The 21,232-nt window shown below is 38.2% G+C and overlaps 2 protein-coding genes and 1 pseudogene across 2 annotated transcripts; all 3 read right to left on the reverse strand.

Annotated features, from left to right (window-relative positions):
• Nucleotides 1-2,730: 2,730 nt before the first annotated feature.
• LOC144293293 (olfactory receptor 4C11-like) lies at nucleotides 2,731-3,663 on the reverse strand. The gene has a single exon (XM_077864376.1). It carries the CDS (start codon nucleotides 3,661-3,663, stop codon nucleotides 2,731-2,733), a length of 933 nt encoding a protein of 310 aa, XP_077720502.1.
• An 8,642-nt stretch (nucleotides 3,664-12,305) lies between these two features.
• On the reverse strand, nucleotides 12,306-13,238 carry LOC144293294 (olfactory receptor 4C11-like). Its single transcript, XM_077864377.1, has one exon. The coding sequence runs from the start codon at nucleotides 13,236-13,238 to the stop codon at nucleotides 12,306-12,308; it is 933 nt and encodes a 310-aa protein (XP_077720503.1).
• A 6,816-nt stretch (nucleotides 13,239-20,054) lies between these two features.
• LOC144293295 (olfactory receptor 4C46-like) lies at nucleotides 20,055-20,985 on the reverse strand (annotated as a pseudogene).
• Between the last annotated feature and the right edge of the window lie 247 nt (nucleotides 20,986-21,232).

Consider the following 21,232-nt stretch of genomic DNA (forward strand, 5'->3'; position numbering starts at 1 on the left):
AGGGGGGCAGAATGGGAATGAGGAATCTCACAGAATGATCCAGCATGGTATACCACTTGGTTCTGGATGCATTCTGGTCATGTTTTAATTTTTTTTTTTTTTATGATAGTCACAGAGAGAGAGAGAGAGAGAGGCAGAGACATAGGCAGAGGGAGAAGCAGGCTCCATGCACCAGGAGCCCGATGTGGGATTCGATCCCGGGTCTCCAGGATCGCGCCCTGGGCCAAAGGCAGGCGCCAAACCGCTGCGCCACCCAGGGATCCCCCTGGTCATGTTTTAGAAGGTAAATAACTTCCACCATTGTAGAACAAAACGAGGCAGAGAAAACAAAAAACACAAAACAAAACAAAAAAAACATATCTTGTATATCTCCCAAAATTAAGTTGTACTCAACAACTTGTTGAAGGAAATCTAGAAGTGGAAAATATATCTAAGACCTATGAAAATGGTCTTAATGGTTTAAATATGAAAGTCAAAAAGGAAGAAACTTAAAAATGGTAAAATATTGTAGCTAAGGTCGGAAAAGTAAAAAAAAAATTGGAAATTTACAGTCTGATATACAAACGAGTTGTACTGGAAAAAGGAAAAAACAAAAGGAGGGATGCCCTCTAGTTCTATATACTGTAAATCCCTTGACTTCCCCTGGAGCTTTCCAGCGCTGCTTGGTCAAGAACTTGCTCTTCCCCTGTCCTTCCAGCTGGTCTTCTGGGGGACCAGAAGGGGAGGGGCCTGCTGTGCTGATTCTCAGGTGTGTGCATCTGGGGGAGCTGGCCTCCCCCCAATGGGTTCCAGGCTCAGTGGGAGCTGTTTATCCTGTGATGCCCCTTTTCCCTGGCAGCCCCACTTTGTACCAGGCACAGAGTGACACCAGGAAGAACAACCACACTGATGGGGGCCAGCTCTCCAGCACTGGAGTCAGCTCCCGCAGTAACCACCACAGCTCCCAGTCCACAAGGGCCTGGATGCTCCGGGGGTTGGGGGGTGCTGACCTGCACAGCTCCGGAACGTCCTCACTGTCCTGGACCTTCCTGGCCTCGGCCTGTCCCGGGGGAGCGCAGGATCCTGGGCTGTGCCCCCTGGTGCCCTGGGATCCAGGGCCTGGGCTGCTGGAATCGTGCTCCTGGGGTCCCTGCACCAGAAGGCAGAGGGTGCAGTCCCCTCCACAGGGAGCCACCTCCTGACCTACTGGCTTCTCCCCGAGGTCCCCCCGGAGCCCTCCAGCCCTTTACCGCACTTGGCCTGGGGTGTGTGGCATGCTTTCCCCTGGGGCACACCTCCTCTGTGCCCCTCTGACCCCGGGAACCTGGGGGTTCCATTGCCCCTCCTTCGATCCTGCCCGAGTTCCCTGCTAAGCGCCTTTCCATCCGGGAAGAATCTGGTGCAGAATTTTAAATTTCCCCCTTCTCCAGGGCTGGGATTTCCTGTCCCCGAGGCTCCCTCTGCTGCCTTAGACCGGCTCCTCATAGGGCCCCTCCTCCACTGGATTGTTTTTTACTTTTTTCCACCCTCCTACTTTGTTAGAAGCCAAAACCTTTCTATCTGTAGGGTACAGGCTGTTCTCTCTTTAAAATCTCAGGTCAGATTTGTAGGTTTCCAGGATAGTTTGAAAGTTATCTTTGGAAGTTGGTGGGGCCAGGTGAATTGAGGCCCCTACTCCTCCGCCATCTTCCTCATTTTTTTCCCTTCAAACTAGGTTTTACTTTTCTGTACTTCGATCTCAGAAAATATGTTGTATCTATGGTGTATTTTAAATTCTTATTTAGTCTTGCCAGCCTAGATTATTTTGCCTCCTTCCCTCTTTTGCTTACAGAATTCTCTTGGTATAGCACTTATATACCAATCACACAGATTAGCTGGATATCTCAATATCTTTGAAATAAAACACTTTAAAAATCCCATAAATAATGTATCAATTATGTTAATAGCCAAAAGAAACAATAAGAAAACTATGTGTATAGATAGATAGATAGATAGATAGATAGAAAGAATTTATATATATTATATATTATATTTAAGGTGTGTGTGGTGTGTGTATATATATATATGTATACACACACACACACACTCACACATCTGTAGGCCTTTGGTTCACTTGTGTAGAACTTTTAAAGATAAACTAATGGGGGATCCCTGGGTGGCTCAGTGGTTTAGTGCCTGCCTTTGGAGTCCCAGGATCGAGTCCCACAACAGGTTCCCTGCATAGAGCTGCTTCTCTCTCTACCTGTGTCTTTGTCTCTCTCTCTCTCTCTCTGTCTCTCATGAATAAGTAAATAAAATCTTTAAAAAAAATAAAAAAATAAAGAAACTAATGATATAATGTAAGGAATTTCTAACACAAAAAAATAGTTCCATTGCTCTGAATGTGTTGAAAAGACTGTAGGATACCTTATTTGAAACATGCTATAGAGGTAATTACAAGTCATAAAATATTTTATTTATGGATGATCATTTTTTGAACAGTTGTGATTGTATAAATATCTTTCTTATTAATATACCAGAGTATAGACAGAGTTTTGAGCAGTATTTCCCAATCAGCAACATCAAAAGTGAGCTCTCAATAGAAGAAAGAACCAGGCTGGCAATATAAGGGAAGCTACTAGTTTAAGGGCAGAAGTACTGAAAAAAGTAAGGAAATCTGGTGTGATATATTAGAGTGTGTTGGGTAAATCAGGATACACAGTATCATATTTGATATCTGTACAGATTAAGTAATCAACCAAAGTCCTCAATTCATCTTCTGCTTTCTGAGGTAATCTTGATATGCCATAGCTTTTTCATGGCATTTTTCACTTCTGCATTCCTCAATGTGTAGATGAGTGGGTTGAGAAAAGGTGTCCCAATAGTATAAAATACGGCCACCATCTTGTCCATGGGGAAAGTAGTTGGGGGGCGTGTATAAATGAATATACAGGGACCAAAGAATATGATTACTACAATGATGTGAGAAGTACAAGTAGAGAGAGCTTTTTTCCTCCCTTCCGCACTGTGGTTTCGCAGGGAATGCAAGATGACAATGTAGGAGATCATCAGAATCACAAAACTGCTTGAGCAAATGGCCCCACTATTAGACACCAACAGTAGGTTGATCACATAAGTGTCCATGCAGGCAAGTTTCAGCAAGGGCTGCAAATCACAGCAGTAATGATCAATCAAATTGGGTCCACAGAAGGGCAACCTCAAAGCCAGGATAATCTGGGCTATAGAATGGATAAAAGATCCAATCCCTGCCAGAACAATTAGGATGGTGCAGACCCGCCGGCTCATGATGGTTGGGTAATGTAAGGGCTTACAGATGGCCACATACCTGTCAAAGGCCATAAGGATAAGGACTAAAACCTCCATGCAACCAAAGAAATGTAGTGCAAAGACTTGAGTCATGCACTCATTGTAAGTTATGATATTTTTTGCAGAGAGTGAATCAACAATTAGTCTGGGGGCTGTGGAAGTTGAAAAGCAGGAATCAGCAAGGGACAAATAAAATAAGAAATAGTACATGGGGCTCCCAAGTGTCCGGCTGGACTTGATGGTCACAACAATAAGCAAATTCCCAACCACAGTTCCCAAATAAAAAATGAAAAATATTACAAATACCATTTTCTTTTTCATAGGATCTTGGGTCAATCCTAACAGTATGAACTCAGTAGTACTGTTATTTTGCTGCATTATTTCAGGCAAAGTGGAGAAAATGCAGGTTAGAAATAATTAACCTGTAAGGAAACGTTCTGTGAAATGAATACTCTGTATTTGGAGGTTTAATCCATATGTTTGATCATGGAAATACCACTACCAGTGTATAGTCCCCACCATTCATTTGTTTTCTTCTGAATAAAGTGGAAACCATAACATTTATTTGCAATTTATTATCTTGGTTGCTTATGAAACAAGAAATATATCAATAACTATAGCGACCTGATTATTTAGGCATAATAAACATTAATTTACAGGATTCGGTAAGAGAAGGCATCTTTTTGAGCTGAATGTTTTTTTTTTTTTTAGTTTCTAGCAAGGACCTATTTGGATACAAGTCTACAAAATGGGGAAAATCATCATGATTTACATAATGCGCTTTCATACTTTTTCAACATGGTAGTTTAGTTATAAAGTATCTTACAGTAAATATTCTGAACATTCAAGGAATGATGTAGAAACATTTGATAGTGTTTTCTTAATGAAACCTAAAAGAGAGAAAGAGAGAGAGAGGCAGAGAGGACAAGAGATAAACAATATTTTAGCAGTGAATATTCAGTCAATTGGTCAGTCCATTGTGAAACGTATTTTTTAATCTGTTACTACCTCAACTGAGTTTAATTCACTGTTACTAATTCTTAATAATTTCTGTATTTTTACAATTCTAAATTCAGTTTCTTTTTTTTTTTGGTATATTTTTTTATTGGAGTTCAATTTGCCAACATATAGTGTAACACCCAGCGCTCATCCCGTCAAGTGCCCTCCTCAGTGTCTATCATAAAACATTTTACTTTTTGTTTTAATTTAAAAAATATATTACTGTTTTGGAGAGATCACTGACAGAAAAAGAGAGAGAGTAAACATGACTGCAGTGGAGGGAGGAGCAGAGGAATGAAATATAGCCTTTTTCCTGAGTAGGCAGTTTGATACAGTGTTTGATTCCCAGACCCTGAGATCATATCTGGGGCATAAGCAGATGTTTAACCAAGAGAGCCACTTGGAACCCCTAAAACCTTGTACTTTTAAAATTCTATATTATTGTATTAAATTATTAGATATAATAGTAAATTATATACATACATATCAATGTATTTGTATATATATATATATATTCATTTATTTATATGTTGCATTCTTGGAATAGAAGTTAGGAGGATGACCTTCTCCATAATATATTTCATTTGGGAGTTCAAATATGCCATAGTCATGCTGCATTAAAAATAAAGCTTTTAAAAACCTAATCCTTGATTGTTTATTAATCTCCTTGGCATATTACTAGTTCATACAAACTGTCTACTGACACAGGCTGCAGGAAAAGCAAGATTCCCAGGGCCACATGAAGGTTTAAGTGTTTGAGTAAGTGGGTGAGTCAGCTGTAGAGCCAATTCTGGACTCAGGGACTTTACCACCTCATGCCCCAACAACACTGCCATTCATTACAGGTTCCGCTGTAGTTTCAAGAGATGACAAATCCGTTCTTTGTCCAAATCCAGTAAAGAGGAATGAAATCTTGTTCATGTATCTAACAATTAAGTATTATAAAAGGATTATCTATCTATCGTTCTATCAGTCCACCTATTGATCTATCATCTATCTACCCATCTACCTATCTACCTGATAGAATTATAGTTCGAGACATTTGTATAGTTCACATAATAATGGAAGAGTGGCATACATGAAAGAAGCAAAATAAAGTGATTTTTATTTGTTCACTGTTGATTTTAAGCATCTAGAAAGAAGTACATATTTAATAATAAGTATTCATAAAATGAATGAAAATTTTAGGAGAATTTACTCTTGATACAATCCAACACTCCTCCGTCCTATTCAATACTCAGTTACCAAAGAAAAAGGCTCCTACTCCTTCCAAAGTAAAATCATCATCTCCGTGGAATATTTTCTAGGACACTCAAATAGGTATTATTTCTATTTGATTATCTCTCCACCAGGAGCTGATGTCCATTTCTTTTATTCCAACTCCTCACCTTAGATTGTAAAACACTTCTAGAAAATTCTCTAAACCTTCTATCTTTTCACAAATTTAACACGTAAAAAAGTGTTAGGTGTGCACTGTAGCATTGATCAGATAAATTTTCTCTATTAAATACAAGTAAGTTAATCCTCAACACAAATCTTACCAGTTTTGATAAGAGCTTATCCAAAGGTTAGGATGTTCAGTCATCCTCTTTTCTTCTCAAGAAAGAAAAGAATTTCTCACTCATATGAGAATTAAAAAAGAAAAAAAGTGTTCTAAAATTCTGTCTGAGTTCTTTGCTGTCACTGAGGCTCAGGTTCTTGCCTGCATGCCAAAGATAAAGTTGGTCTTGATTTCATCCCACATCTTCTGAAATCCTTTCTCATTTGGAATTTTTACTGGGAAATGCTTCTCCTTTGCCTTTCCTGCAGCAGTATTTAAACAGGAATGATGCATAATATAGGAGTCTGGGGAAAGTCATTCCCTAAAGTGTCCCTTCTCTTTTAATTAAAGCACATGAACTAGGTGTGATACAGAACTTAAAATTCAATATGTATTAATAGATTATGGGGAAAAGGTGATCTCTTCTTGCAATTAAAGGTGTTTAATACGGTCATAAATAATATCTTTTGAATAGAATGAAAAACCTGTGATCACCACTAGTGGTCTAGAGTCCAGGACTTGGTATCTGATATCATTATTCAAGAAAGTGAATTAATACTTCTTAAGGAAATGGCTGATTCTAGGTTTGGGGCAGGGAATGTGCAAGATGAATTGGAGTACCTTGTAATGCTAGAAGATAAGGATGCTAACACACACACACACATGCACAGTCACTCACAGTGTAATGAGAATATTACAAAGGGACACAAGAGCCACTGGAAAGCCCTCCCATTGCCCAGTGCCAAAAACTGGAAAAAAAATATTGAGTAACACAATCAATGACACTGAATTGAAATGTACCTCATTGTTTAAAAAATCCACAAGTTGTTATTGATATAACCGCTTATATAAATAACTAATAAACCAGAGACAATTGACAAGTCTCACATTAAGAAGAGTTTCTGGGTAGCCCTGGTGGCTCAGAAGTTTAGTGCCACCTTCAGCCCTGGTTAAGTGTTTAGTCTCTACCAAGGCCCAGTAGCAGGCAAGAGCCATTTCTCAAAAGGCTAGTAGTTGCCTGTAGAGGACGTCAGGAATTTGCTCCAAAATCTTAAGGGCCTGCCCTGCAGTTCATACATGGAGGACTGCCAAAGACTCTAGCAACATCCCTTTCTACCATTGACATATCAAGCATGATTAGATATGTTGAATCATAGCACTCATGTGGAATAGTAGCTTATACCACAGAATGGACAGGAGACAGAGATATTTCTTTTTTCTGAGCTCCACTCAAACTAGCAGCTTTTTGAGTCAATAAGTAGACCAGAGTAAAATATCCAAATGAAGAACCTTTTGCCTTCCCAATCCAAGATACCTACTGGGTATTGTACATGTTTTGATTTTAGAAGTAATAGACCAAGATGCACTTTCTTTTAGGGGATATTTGAATGATTGTTTTTTTTTAAAGATTTTATTTATTTATTCATGATAGTCACAGAGAGAGAGAGAGAGAGAGAGAGAGGCAGAGACACAGGCAGAGGGAGAAGCAGGCTCCAGGCAGGGAGCCCGATGTGGGATTCGATCCCGGGTCTCCAGGATCGCGCCCTGGGCCAAAGGCAGGCGCCAAACCGCTGCGCCACCCAGGGATCCCCTTTTAGGGGATATTTGTTTTCATTTTATTTAAATTCAAGTTAGCATATAGTGTATTATTAATTTTGGAATAAAATTATTGTGTAAAACACCCACTGATCACTAAATCAAATGCCCTCCCTAATGCCCATTACCCACTTACCCCATGCCTTGACTCACATACTGCCAGCAACCTCTATACTTGTTGTTCAATATACTTAGGAATCCCTTAGGTTTGTCTCCCTCTCTGTTTCCATCTTAATTTTTTCCTTCAGAAGAACTGTCTTTATAAGCTTTATACCCTTTGGACCATGGACATTTCACTAAGTTTCAGTTACCTGAGTTTAAATTGTTTTTATTTTGCATCCTCTGACATAGAAATACCCTACCAATAAATCTAGATCTCTACACCTTAATCTCTAGATCCAATCAGTGTTTACATTGCACTTTGATCTCCAGATCCAATCAATGTTTTGTCATCAATATAATGGACCAGTATTGTTATCTTGTAGAGTAAAAGACAATAGAGGTCTCTATAAACTGAATTATAACAGTAGTGGAGAGTTGACACACCCTGAGGGAGGGAAGTGAAGGGTATATTGCTGGCCTTTTAGCTGAAATCAAAGTGCCTCTGGTAGACCTTATTGAAAGGGAGAGAAACGCTTGCCAGGGATGCCTTAGTGGCTCCATAGTTGTGCATCTGCCTTCAGCTCTGGTTATCATCTTGGGGTCCTGGGATTGAGTTCCATATCGGGCTCCCTACAGGGAGCCAGCTTCTCCCTCTGCTTAAGTCTCTGCCTCTCTCTCTGTGTCTCTTATGAATAAATAAATAAAATATTTTTAAAAACTTGCCAAATCATGTCCTGCATACCAGGTACCAGAGAATATGTTAATTTAATCAAGCAACAAACCACATCTGGTACAGCAGTTGCAATTCTTGGAGTCTCCACCTGGTTAAGTTATAAGTATCCACTGTCATTCTCCAAGATCCATCTATCTCTTATGAAGGCCAAATAAGTGAGTTGAATATGTATATTGTGGGAATCACTACCTCTGTATCTTTCAAGTCTTTGATCGGGGTGCTAATCCCTAGGATTCCTCCAGGGATGCACATTTGCTTTTAGTTTACTGTTTTCCTAGGTAGAGGCAATTATAGATGCTTCCATTTGTCTTTTCACCATAATAACCCTCAGTCCACATGTCAAAGAACCAAGATGGGGATACTGCCAGTTGCAAAGTATATCTCTTCATATTATGCATTCTGGAACCTCCCTTTATGGAAAGGATGCCAACATTGCATTTAAGGAGCTTGAGTGCTACCACTTGGTCACTGTTATCCCCCATGAAATAACTCCAATTGCATTGGGATTTTCCAGTTTAGCAACTGTAAAGTGATCAGAGAGTTTTTCAAGGATGCTGGCACCAGCCTGAAAATTTATTTCTGCTGTTCATGATGAAAAGTATGTCTTCTGGATCCTCCCTTACATGATAAATCCATTCTAACATTGCAATCACCTCATGCCCTTATACCTTCCCTCTATATTAAACCAAGGCAGGTCTGACACTTATCATTTGCTTACACTGGACCCCCTTTAGAATAATGCTTTCACCACCAAGCAGAAATACCATTAGCTCTTCCTCAGTCCCACAACTACAATATTAAATCAAGAATCTCTGCTTAGTGAACCCATATCAAGAAATTTGGCTGGATGGAACTTTATGTTTCTTCCATGATTATCCAATTTCTGTCTTTACAAATTAGAAAGCACTCAGTTATTTTGAGTGTACTGTATTCATGAGTTACAGTTTGTACCTCACTGCTGGGGATTTTGGGAATCCAAAGGTGTAGGATCAAAGAGGATGGTCGGGGGGTTAAGTCATGAGGAAAATCAGCCCCTTCACTTAGACACCTGTCTTAGAAGGGGAACCTTACATTTAATCAGGCAATGCAGTGTTAATCCTTTAGTCTAAGAAGGAGAAGCCACTTCAGATGTCAAAAAAGACTCATGTTCCTTATTCTAACATTCTAGCAAAAATTTAAGGAAGAATCTGGGTTTTCATTCCTGACTCCTTTCTCTAATCATCATCCCATGTCAAGTTCTTCTGTTTATATACTTAAATATTAAAGTCTCCCATGTCTTTGTGTTAGTTTGGGTTCCCAAATGTAGACTCTGAGACGGGGATTTTCATGAAAGTGATTTACAAGAAGGGTTGGGGGAAGCTACTACAACATAGGAAGAAGTGTGTCATCCCAACCAGAGATTGGCTCCAGCTGATGCCACAGGAATCTAAGGTGTACACTGTGATACAGGACTGGCTCTAACTCGAGGTAAAGGGACCAGCTTGATGTCGTTGGCTGCTGCTGTGTTCCAGGATGGTGGGCATAGCCTATAATTTTGTTCTGGTGCAAATGTACAGAGAAGGTAGGGGCTCTGAGCTCTGAGCTCTTCCTAGTCCAGACACACAACAGCTGGGACATTGGAGGAGTGAAGGTAGTGGAGCTGGACTCAGCAGAGCCTACCACCTTCAACATCCTCACTGGCAGCACCAGAGTTCAGGCTCCATCCTTTCACACCCACATCATGACAGTAACATCCTGCTGCCACTCTTGTTCCCTTCAATCCATTTCCCACACTGATAACCCATACAGCTATCATCTCAAACTCGAATCCAGCTGCATCACTCACTGGTTCAAAAGGCCTTCCAGTGTTTGCCCCATGATATTGTGCAGTAGGCTTTAACATGATCATGAGACCCTTCTGCATCTTCCCTATTCCAGTCTCTCCAGGTTCATGTCCTGCTATTTACCCTTTATAGGTTCATTGTGTAGCACACTGCCTGGCACATAGTGAGATTTCCATGAATAATTGTTGAATGTATAATGAATTAACACCCATAGTCACACTCAATTCACCAAGATTCCTGCATACTGATTTTCATTCCCTGGCCTTTGTAATGTATTCTTTCTCCCAGGAATGCTTCTACTCCAACTGAAGTGTACATATTCACTCTGCTGACTTGATTTCCAGTTTAAAGTTCCATTTTGTATGTCCTTTCCTCTTGGAACATTTCTTGAACCTTTCTTGTATGTCCCTAATTCATCCTTTCCTCGTACTTCATGCTGCCACTACCTTATCCTTTATACCAGGGTGTTGTCATTTTCTGTTTTCCTCTGGGTTTCTCTCATTGGATGTAAATCTCTGTGAAAACAAGACCAGGTTCCCCTCTCTTTACCACTGAAGCCCCACAACCATCGGTGTTTCTGATATATTATTCTTCGGGCTGAAGACATTGCTATTGATAATGAGCGACAGATGGATGGGATAAATGGAATATATTTATCCTGAAATTGTTTTGTGTGTAGATGGAGGCACATATTTTTAAAAATATCCTTTCATAATGAAATCTTACCACAAATTAAACTAATTAACAGAGAAAAATAACATGGACAATTCACATTCATATGATGTAATCTTGCTGACAACAGGTTCAATTTCAATTTCTTGAATCAAGCTGAGAATGTCAGCTTCAATTTCTTTCTCATTACACAGTGTAAGCAGGAGTTAAAACTAATTTTCAACTAATTGTTGAACACATCTAGCTAGAATTCTCAAAGTTCAAATCAAACAAAATAGGAAGACTATTCCCTACACCTCAATATTTTTGCTCTATATTTTGACTTTACTCACCTTCCTTTATACTTTTATTTTTTATACAACATTTATCATGCATTAGTCATTTTTCTACTTGGAGAAACTATCCTAGGTAGCAGGCAAGATCTTTATGGAGTATAAATGTATATTAAAAAGTAGAAATTCATGTCTGACTTTAAAATAATCTTTGATTTGAGTCATGGATTTTCTTCTTTTTTAAAGATTTTATTTATTTATTCATGAGAGACAGAGGCAGAGACAAAGGGAGGGAGAAGCAGGCTCCATGCGGAATGTCCAATGTAGGACTCCATCCTGGGACCTGAGGATCATGCTCTGAGCCAAGGCAAATGCTCAATCACTAAGTCACCCAGGTGTCCTGGGTCATCAAATTGTCTAATGGCTTTTCAACATAAGATGAGTGACATGAGCAATAAAATGATTCTGAAGACTACAAGAAAGAAATTAAACAAGGTATTATATTCTTCACCTACCTCTTAGTGGTTAATGGACATCACTTTTATGTCCTAAAGTAGTTACATACCAGAATATTAGAGTGGACATATTATCCTCAACTATGATAATTAAGATTGTGCAATGTTATTAATGAAACCTCCTTAGAATTTAGTTATAGGTAATGAATTAATAGAAATAAAATTATATCTAACTCTATATTATGATATAGAGTACACATATAAAATAATTTAACATGTATATGTATGCCATAGATAGTATTCTAATATATATACTAATATATATTATAATACATAACCCATATACATATTGTAATAGATAGATGATAAATAGATGATAGATAGATAGATAGATGATAGATAGATAGATAGATAGATAGATAGATAGATAGATAGATAGATGATAGATAGATATTATATGTGGTCCAGCATAATACCTAGTTCAATAAATGGTATATTATAATCTTCTTTCTGTTATCATTGTCTGGCACTGTATCACAACGTTTAAGAGTGTGGTCTGAGAAATCATGAAGATTCTGATGTGACCTTCAGTATAATTTTATGATACTTCTCCCTTTCCATTTCCTCATCTATAAAATGAGGATAATAGCAATGTCTACATTTTGGATTGTTATAGAGACTGCTGCTCAATACCAATATATTTTTAATTTTTTTAAACATTAAGATGAAACTAGTAAAACTAAGCCCCAATTTGGTAGCACTGTCCAAATATGCAAAGAGACATCCTGAGTAATTAAGTTGATTAAGAAATCAACCAAAGTCTTCAATTCATCTTCTGCTTTCTGAGGTAATTTTGATATGCCATAGCTTTTTCATGGCATTTTTCACTTCTGCATTCCTTAGTGCATAAATCAGTGGGTTAAGAAAAGGTGTCCCAATAGTATAAAATACAGTTACCATCTTGTCCATGAAGAAGGTGGTTGGAGGCCGTGTATATATGAATATGCATGGACCAAAGCATAAGACTACTACGATGATGTGAGAAGTGCAAGTAGAGAGAGCTTTTTTCCTCCCTTCCGCACTGTGGTTTCGCAGTGAATGCAAGATGACAATGTAGGAGATCATCAGAATCACAAAACTGCTTGAGCAAATGGCCCCACTATTAGACACCAACAGTAGGTTGATCACATAAGTGTCCATGCAAGCAAGTTTCAGCAAGGGCTGCAAATCACAGCAGTAATGATCAATCAAATTGGGTCCACAGAAGGGCAATCTCAAAGCCAGGATAATCTGGGCTATAGAATGGATAAAAGATCCAATCCATGCCAGAACAATTAGGATGGTGCAGACCTGCCAGTTCATGATGTTTAGGTAACGTAAGGGCTTACAGATTGCCACATAGCGGTCAACGGCCATGAAGATGACGACAAAGATCTCCATGCAGCCAAAGAAATGCAGTGCAAAGACTTGAGTCATGCACTCATTGTAAGTAATGATATTTTTTGCAGAGAGCGAATCCACAATTAGTCTGGGGGCTGTGGAAGTTGAAAAGCAGGAATCAGCAAGGGACAAATAAAATAAGAAATAGTACATGGGGCTCCCAAGTGTCCGGCTAGACTTGATGGTCACAATAATAAGCAAATTTCCTGCCAGCGTTCCCACATATAAAATGAAGAAGATTACAAATACCACTTTCTTTTTCATAGGATCTTGGGTCAATCCTAACAGTATGAACTCAGTAATACTGATATTTTGCTTCATTATTTCAGGCGAGTGGAGAAAATGTAGGTTAGAAATAATTAATCTGCAAGGAAGCATTCATTCTATGAAATGAATACTCCTTATATGGAGGTTTTACCCATATGCTTGACCGTGGAAGTGCCACTTACCAGCGGATAATCCCCACCATCCTTGTTGTTTTCTTCTGAATAATGTGGAAGTCATAATATTTTATTCACAGTTTATTCACTTGGTTGCTTATGGAAACAAATTTATTAGTAATATTAGCGTATTTGATTATTTAGGCAAAATAAATGTAAATTTAGAGGATTTGGTAGGAGACAGTATTTTTATGAGCTGAATGTCTATTTTTATTTGATAGCAAGGACCTGTTATAGTAGCATGTTGCAAAATGGGAAAAGCTCATCATGATTTGCATAATGTGCATTCACACCACTTCAACCTGATAGTTCAGTTATAAAATAGGTTCTAGCCAATATTCTGAACATTCAAGGAAAGATGTAGAAACATTTGTTAGTGTTTTCCTTAGTGAAACCTAAAAGAGAGAGACAGACAGAGAGGACAAGAGAAAAACAATCAATATTTTAGCAATGAACATTCAGTCAATTGGTTCAGTCCATTGTGAAACTTACTTTAACCTGTTACCTTGACTAAGTTTATTTCCTGTTACTTTAACTCTCAATAATTTCTAGTCTTTTACAGTTTTTTTTTTCAATTCAATTCTTTAAGTCTTTTACAGTTTTAAATTTAGTTTCTCTCATAAAAAATTCTAGTTTTTTTAAAGATGGCATTAATTTTTTAGAGAGAGATAGAACAAGAGAAACAGAGCAGTAGTGGAGGGTGGGGCAGAAGGAAAAGCAGACTTTTCACTGAAGAGGGAGCTTGAGGCAGTGCTCAATCCCTGGGCCCTGAATTCATGGCCAGAGCTGAAGGCACATGCTCAACCCACAGAGCCATCCATGCACCCCTAAAATTTTGTACTTTTAAAAATCATACAATGTTATATAATATTATTATATATAATAGTAATCATATATATTATAAGTAGCATTCTGGAATCAAAGTTAGGAGGATGACCTCCATAATAAATTCCTTTTGGTATTTCAAAATATGTCATAATTATGCTGCATTAAAAATAAAGCTTTTAATAACTCATCCTTCTATATGGGTTGTAAATCATATTGGCATATTACTGGCTCAGAAGAACTGTCTTCTGACATGGGCTGCAGGAAAAGCAAGATTACCAGGGTCAGCGGAAGGTTTAAGTGTTTGAGAAAGTGGGCAACTCAGCTGTAGAGGCAGTTCTGGACTCAAAGCTCTTTACCACCTCAAGCTCCAACCACAATGCCATTCACTACACTTAAAAGTTTGCCAGATATGTTCTTTGTCCAACTCTTCAGAAAGAGGAATGAAAATTTGTTTGTGGTTTGTAACAATTAAGTATTATAAAAGATTATCTGTCAATCATTCTATCAGTCTACCTATTGATCTATCATCTACCTACCTACCTTATAGAAATATAGTTTGAGACGTTTGTATAGTTTACATAATAATAGAAGAGTGGCATGTATTCTAAAGAAGTATAATAAAGAAGGTAATTTTTATTTGTTCATTGAAGATTTTTAGAAAAAAATACATATTTAATAGGAACTATTCATAAAATGAATGAAAGAATTCAGAGAATATCTTATTGATACAGTCCAATAGTGTTTGGTTCTATTCAGTACTCAGTTACCATTGAAAAGAGAAGCTTACTTCTTCCAAATAAATCAACTCCATAGAGCACTTCCTGAAACATTCAAATAGATATTATTTCTGTTTGCTTATCTCTTTATTTATCTATTTGCTGTGCATTACTATTGTGTCTTCTTACCTTAAATTGTAAAATACTTCTAGAAAATTCCTTAAACTTTTTATCCTTCAGCAAATGCTTTCAATGTGTTAGATGTGCACTGTGGCATTGATCATATTAATTTGCTCAAAGTATTAAATCCATAAGTTAATCCCCAACACAGATCTCACCAGTTTTGACAAGAGCTTATGCAAAGGTTAGGATGTTCAGTTGCCCAATTTTCTGCTCAAGAAAGAGAAGAATTAAATTCTCACTCAAATGAGAATTAAAAAAAAGTATTTCTAAAGTGATTTCTGATTTCTTTGATGTCCCTGAAGCTCAGGTTCTCCCCATGCCAGAAGACAAAATTGGTCCCGGATTCATCCCGCACTTTCTGAAAGTCACTCTCACATGGAACTTTGACTGGGAAATGCTTCTCTTTTGCCTTTCCTGCAGTAGTATTTAAAAAGGGATGATGCAAAATATAGGAGTCCAGGGATTGTCATTCCCTAAAGTGTTCCTCCCCTTTTAATTAAGATACATGAGCTTGATGTGATAAAGAACTCAAACTTCAATATGTATGAATAGATTATGGGAAGATGGTGATTTCTTCTTGCAATTAAAGGTGTTTACTTGGACCATAAGTGACATCTTCTGACAAAAAAAAAAAAAAAAGTGATTATCTAGTGATCTAGCACCCAGGACATGGTTCCTGATACTTTTGTCCAAGAAAATGAATTAAGATTTCTTAAAGAAATGTCTGATTCTAGGTCTAGGGGCAGAATATACAAGATGAATGTACAAGAAATATCTTGTAATACTAGAAGGTGAGGGAGTACTAACATATGCACACGAACATATGTTCCCACTGTGCTAAGAATATGCCAAAGGGACACAAGAGTAAATGGAAAGACCTTCCAGGAAAAAAGCACTCTCCTTGTATTCTGGAAATTGGGAAGTAACCACAGGATGGGTTCAGTGACCTACTCGACCTACTGCAATATAGGCTTGAGCTAAAACTCCAAAAACACCTGTCCTGTGTAAGCATCTGCTCTAGCTGTTGGGTCCACACTGTTGTTTTGGTTGACCTGGAATCCGTTTTAGGCCACAGTGTCCAGAATGTTCCTGAAAGGTTTGCTCACTTTTTTATCTCTAATGCACAATTTGACTGACAGAAAGACATAAGCTCTATTTGGGGAAGGTTAAAATAGACGTTTTTAGCAATGTCCCAGGGTCCTTCCTAAAGGGGATCCAATCTCTACTTTATTCAAGGAATTTTGAGTCTATAAACTGGTTCCATCGGGGAATTGATTGCAAGGCCATGAATCCCTGCTTTCATGATTCAGTTTACTTCAGTTTACTTAACCTAGACCTTTTTTTTGCTAACATGGATCAAGTAAGACTTGTATTGGCTTCCTCTCTATTTCACTTCTAGGAGCACCAACATAACAGAGCCAACACTGTAAATCTACTTGTATCAATTATTCTGATTGCTTTTTGATTTGTCTGGCCAAGCATGCCCACCTTACCTTTAAGGAGTTTGAGGGCTACCACTTGGCCACTGTTATCTGGGTTCAAATAACTCCCACTGCATTGGGATTTTCCAGTTCAGCAACACTAAAGGGCTAGCCTACAGACAACAGTGATCAGAGAGTTTTTCAAGGAGGCTGGCACTAGCCTGAAAATTTCTTTCTCTTGGTCCTGATGAAAAGTATGTCTTCTGAACCCTAAATGACAAATTTAGGATTCTAGAATTGGAATTCTAACATTCCAATCTCTTCATGCTTTAAATATCACCCTGTATGTTAAACCAAAGCAAGTCAGACATTTCTCATTTGCTTACACTGGGCCACCTGTTAATTCATGCTTTAGCCACTAAGCATAAATACCGTTAGCATTTCCTCATTCCCCCAGCCACAACATTAAAAGAAGAATCTCTGCTTAGTGAACCCGTATCAAGAAATGTGGTTAGGTTGAATTTATTTTTCTTGGGCGATTATCCAATTTCTATCTTTACAAATTAGAAAACATGTAGTTATTTTGGTGTGTAGTTTGCTCCTCATGGAAAACACTTTTTACTTCACCTCTAGGAATCTGCTGAGGTTCATGTCTAGTTATATATAGATGCAGGATCATAGAGGGAGTTGGGGGTGAATATTGTGAAAAATCAGCCCCTTCTCTCATGTCAGCTGCTTCAGGAGGTGCATATTACATGTGCTTAGGCAATGCAGGGTTAATCCTTCAGACTAAGACAGAAAAGTCACTTCAACTGGCAAAGCAGACACAACTTCCCTGTTCCCTCATCCTCCTAGTAATCGAAGGAAGAATCTGGGTTTTCATTCCTGACTTCTTTCTCTAATCATCATCCCATGTCAAGTTCTTCTGTTTATATACTTAAATATTTCTTTAAGTCTCCCATGTCTCTGTGTTAGTTTGGATTCTCAAATGTAGACTCTGAGATGGGGATTTTCATGAAAGTGATTTACAAGAAGGGTTGAGAGAAGCTACTACAACATAGGAAGAAGTGTATGGTCTCAACTGGGGATTGGCTCAGCTTGATGCCACAGGAATTGAAGTTATACACTATGATACAGGACTGGCTCCACCTCAAGGCAAAGGGGCCAGCCTGATGTCTATTGGCTGCTGCTGTGTTCCAGGATGGTGGGCATAGCCTATAATTTTGTTCTAGTGCAAATGTACAGAGAAGGTGAGGGCTCTGAGCTCTGAGCTCTTCCAAGTCCAGACACACAACAGCTGGGACATTGGAGGAGTGAAGGAAGTGGAGCCAGATTCAGCAGAGCCTACCACCTTCAACAAACTCACTGCCACCACCAGAGTTCAGGCTCCATCCTTTCACACCCACATCATGACAGTAACATCCTGCTGCTACTCTTGTTCCCTTCAGCCCATTTCTCACACTGATAGCTCATACGCCTATCATCTCAAACTCGAATCCAGCTGCATCACTCACTGGTTCAAAAGGCCTTCCAATGTTTGCCCCATGATATTGTGCAGTAGGCTTTAACATGATCATAAGACCCTTCTGCATCTTCCCTATTCCAGTCTCTCCAGGTTCATGTTCCTGCTATTTACCCTTTATAGGTTCATTGTGTAGTACACTGCCTGGCACATAGTGAGAGTTTAATAAATAATGTTGAACTTATAGATCTATTAATACCAATAGTCACACTGTATTCACCAGGATTCCTGCATACTGATTTTTACCCCCTGGCCTTTGTTATGTGTTCTCTATCTTAGGAATGATTCTACTCCAACTGAAGTGTACGTATTCATTCTGCTGACTTGATTTCCAGTTTGAAATTCCATTTCATATGGCCTTTCATTCTTGCAAGCTTTCCTGAACCCCTGGGTCTTTCTTGTGTGTCTGTCATACATGTTTTCATAGCACCTTGAGCTGCCACTTCTCTATCATTTAAAACAGGATGTTGTCTTTTTACTTTTCCCTCTCGGTGGACTCGCTGGATCAGAAGCTTTTTAAAGGAAAGACCAGGTTCCTCTCCATTTACCACTGAAGCACCAGCAACCATCAATGTGTCTGATATATTATTCTTTAGGCTCAAGACATTTCTGTTGATTTTGAGTGAGGGATGGATGGAATAAATGGAATATATTTGTCCTGAAGTTGATTTGTGTTTACATGGAGCCAAATATATTTCAAAATACCTTTCCTCATGAAGTGTTATCCAAATGTAAACTAATTAACATAAATAACATGAACAGCTCACATTCATATGTGGAAATCTTGCTGAAAATAGGGAGATTATCAAGATAAATTATATGCTCTTTCATTGAGAATGTCAGTTTCAATTTCTTTCTCATTATAGAATTTAAGCAGAAGTTAAAACAAATAGTGGTTTCTCAAAGAGTTCTTGCTCAAAATCTCAAACTCTGAATTGAATAAAAATAGGAAGAGTATTCTCTATACTCTAGAATATTTTTCTTCTCTACATTTTATTTTTATTCACCTTCCTTTATATGCCTAAAGTAGTTAGGAAGCACAATATTACAGTGGATATATTATCCACAAATATGATAATTAAAATTGAACAGTTATTAATTAAATCTCCTTAGAATTAAGTTATAGGTAATTAATTAATAGAAATATAACAATTTTAATAATTATATTATGAAATTTAATATATGTATGTAATATTTAACTTGTATATGTTTTCTATATATAATATTCTAAGATATATTATAATATACATAATATAATATACATACATACATATATATATAAAATATATGTTTTCCAGCATGATCCCTCTTTCAATAAATTGTAAGAATTATAATCATCTTTCTGTCATCATTATCTGGCACTGTATCACAGCATTTAAGATCATGGTCTGAGAAATCAGGTAGGTTCCAATTAGTGAATCTTCAGTATAAATATTTTGATACTTCCCCCCCTTTTTTTTCCTTGCCTATAAAATGGGAATATTAGCAATGCCTACATTTTGTTATTTTTGTTTTGTTTTTAAAGATTTTATTTATTTATTCATGAGAGACACACAGAGAGAGAGGCAGAGACATAGGCGGAGGGAGAAGCAGGCTCCATGCAGGAAGCCTGATGCGGGACTCTATCCCGGGACACTGGGATCATGCCTTGAGTCAAATGCAGATGCTCAACTGCTGAGCCACCCAGGATCCCTTCAATGACTACATTTTGGATCGTTATAGAGACTGTTTCTCAATACCAATATATTTTTAATTTTAAAATATGGGTGAAAGCTTTTGAATCCAGATACATGAATGCAACTAGTAAAACTAAGCCCCAACTTGGTAGCATTGTCCAAATATGCAAAGAAAGATCCTGAGCTAGGATTATTGTTCCTTTTCTTGCACCCATTTCTGCTCTTTTGAGTACAAAAATGATCCAAAGCAGTAATTTTTTTTTTTATGTCGTAGGTATTCCTTGCTGAGATCATCCATCATGTCTGTTTGACCTTTGCCTCAGTTGAATCATTGTTGAGCTCCAGGCACATTTATTTGTCACCCACACTAGCATTCCTACTACACAGTTTCCTAATGGCATTTTTCATCTGGTCATTTCTCAAGGTATAGATTAAAGGATTTAACATGGGAGTTATTGTAGTATAGAACACTGTAATAGCTTTATCAATTGATAAAGTAGCTGCGGGTCTCATGTATACAAATATGCAGGGCACAAAGAATAGGATGACCACTGTGATGTAGGAGACACAGATGGAGAGGGCTTTGCACCTTGCCTCAAAGCTGTGGTTCCTTAAGGAGTGCAGAATGACCACATAGGAGACCATGAGGAGGAGGAGGAGATTTAAGACACAGATGAAACCACTGTTGGCAGCAACAAAGAACCCAAGAGTGTGGGTATCAGTGCAGGCAAGATTGAGCAAAGGATTCAGATCACATATAAAGTGATCTATGACATTAGGGCCACAGAAGGGTAGTGGGATGATAAAGAAGATCTGTATGGCTGCATGAAGAAAGCCTCCCACCCACTCCACTGCCATGAGCAGGCCACATACCTGCTGATTCATGATGGTCATGTAGTGCAGTGGCTTGCAGATAGCCACATAGCGGTCATAGGCCATCACAGTAAGCAGGATGACATCAGCACCTCCAAAAAATGTTCCCCAAAGATTTGGATTATGCATGCATTGAATGGGATGGTCTTCTTTTCACGGAGTGACTCTATGATGAGTGTAGGGGTATTGACAAAAGAATAGCAGGCATCGATGAGGGAGAGATAGGCCAGAAAAAAGTACATGGGGGACCCCGATAATGGGCTGGCAGTGATAGTGACCACGTGAGCACATTTCCTACCATAGAGACTATGTAGATGACCAGAAACACAACTAATATGATTTTCTGCATCTTTGGATTCTCTGTGAGCCCCAGTAGCACAAATTCTGTCACGTTGTTCCTAGTCTCCATTTTTTCATATTATGCTTAATTACATGACTTGAAAAAGAAATCCCTTATGTTAATGTAACCTTGTATTTAGTAAGCTTCCACATCTAGTAAATGTAGCAGCCTGAATTCTAATGAGTTGTGGATTCTCATGAGGTTTTGTGAGATAGCAAGTAAGTTCTGAGTTCTTGAAGATCGTCTGGGCACACTTCATCATCTGAGATGACAGAGACTATCTTGAAGGAGTCATACATACTGGAAGCTAAGTTTC

The sequence above is a fragment of the Canis aureus genome, chromosome 21 (genome assembly GCF_053574225.1).
Source record: "Canis aureus isolate CA01 chromosome 21, VMU_Caureus_v.1.0, whole genome shotgun sequence".
Lineage (NCBI taxonomy): Eukaryota > Metazoa > Chordata > Mammalia > Carnivora > Canidae > Canis > Canis aureus.

What these genes read in the sequence shown, in the direction of transcription:
- LOC144293293 (XM_077864376.1), bottom strand. Translation starts at nt 3,663, where the DNA reads ATGCAGCAAAATAACAGTACTACTGAGTTCATACTGTTAGGATTGACC.
- LOC144293294 (XM_077864377.1), bottom strand. Translation starts at nt 13,238, where the DNA reads ATGAAGCAAAATATCAGTATTACTGAGTTCATACTGTTAGGATTGACC.